Source organism: Myotis davidii, unplaced genomic scaffold (assembly GCF_000327345.1).
Source record: "Myotis davidii unplaced genomic scaffold, ASM32734v1 scaffold345, whole genome shotgun sequence".
In the NCBI taxonomy this organism is placed as follows: Eukaryota; Metazoa; Chordata; class Mammalia; order Chiroptera; family Vespertilionidae; genus Myotis; species Myotis davidii.
Window position 1 is genome coordinate 112,190 of NW_006296540.1, and position 298 is coordinate 112,487.

General features: G+C 44.6%; 1 protein-coding gene across 3 annotated transcripts in view; it reads right to left on the reverse strand.

Moving 5' to 3' along the window:
* CEP295 (centrosomal protein 295kDa) overlaps positions 1–298 on the reverse strand; it is a 69,242-nt gene that overhangs the window by 848 nt on the left and 68,096 nt on the right. For all 3 annotated transcript variants that reach the window (XM_015569262.1, XM_015569260.1, XM_015569261.1), the window contains one exon: positions 21–108. In XM_015569262.1, coding sequence (XP_015424748.1) covers positions 21–108 — 88 coding nt within the window. The remainder of the gene's footprint in view (positions 1–20; positions 109–298) is intronic.

A 298-nucleotide genomic window follows, 5' to 3' on the forward strand; every position in this document is an offset into this window, starting at 1 on the left:
TTCAGATGCTCAAGGCATACCTGCAGACACTGCAGCTGGCTTCTCCACAGAATGGTCTGGTGCTGCTGAGTTTTCTGTTTCTGGTACAAGAGGCAGAAATTCACTCTCCTAATTGCAAGAAAGTCATAGATGAACTCAAAGTTTAGCTAAAAACCCTGTCAGCTTTAGGACTGAGTTTCTCTGGCTAGGGAAAGTCTTGATTTGCCCAGCTGTACAATGACCAGCTTTCCCCACAAGCCAAGCCTACTTTCCCATCCTATCCTAAAGTTTTCCCTCTGATTTGGCATTAGTTCACAAA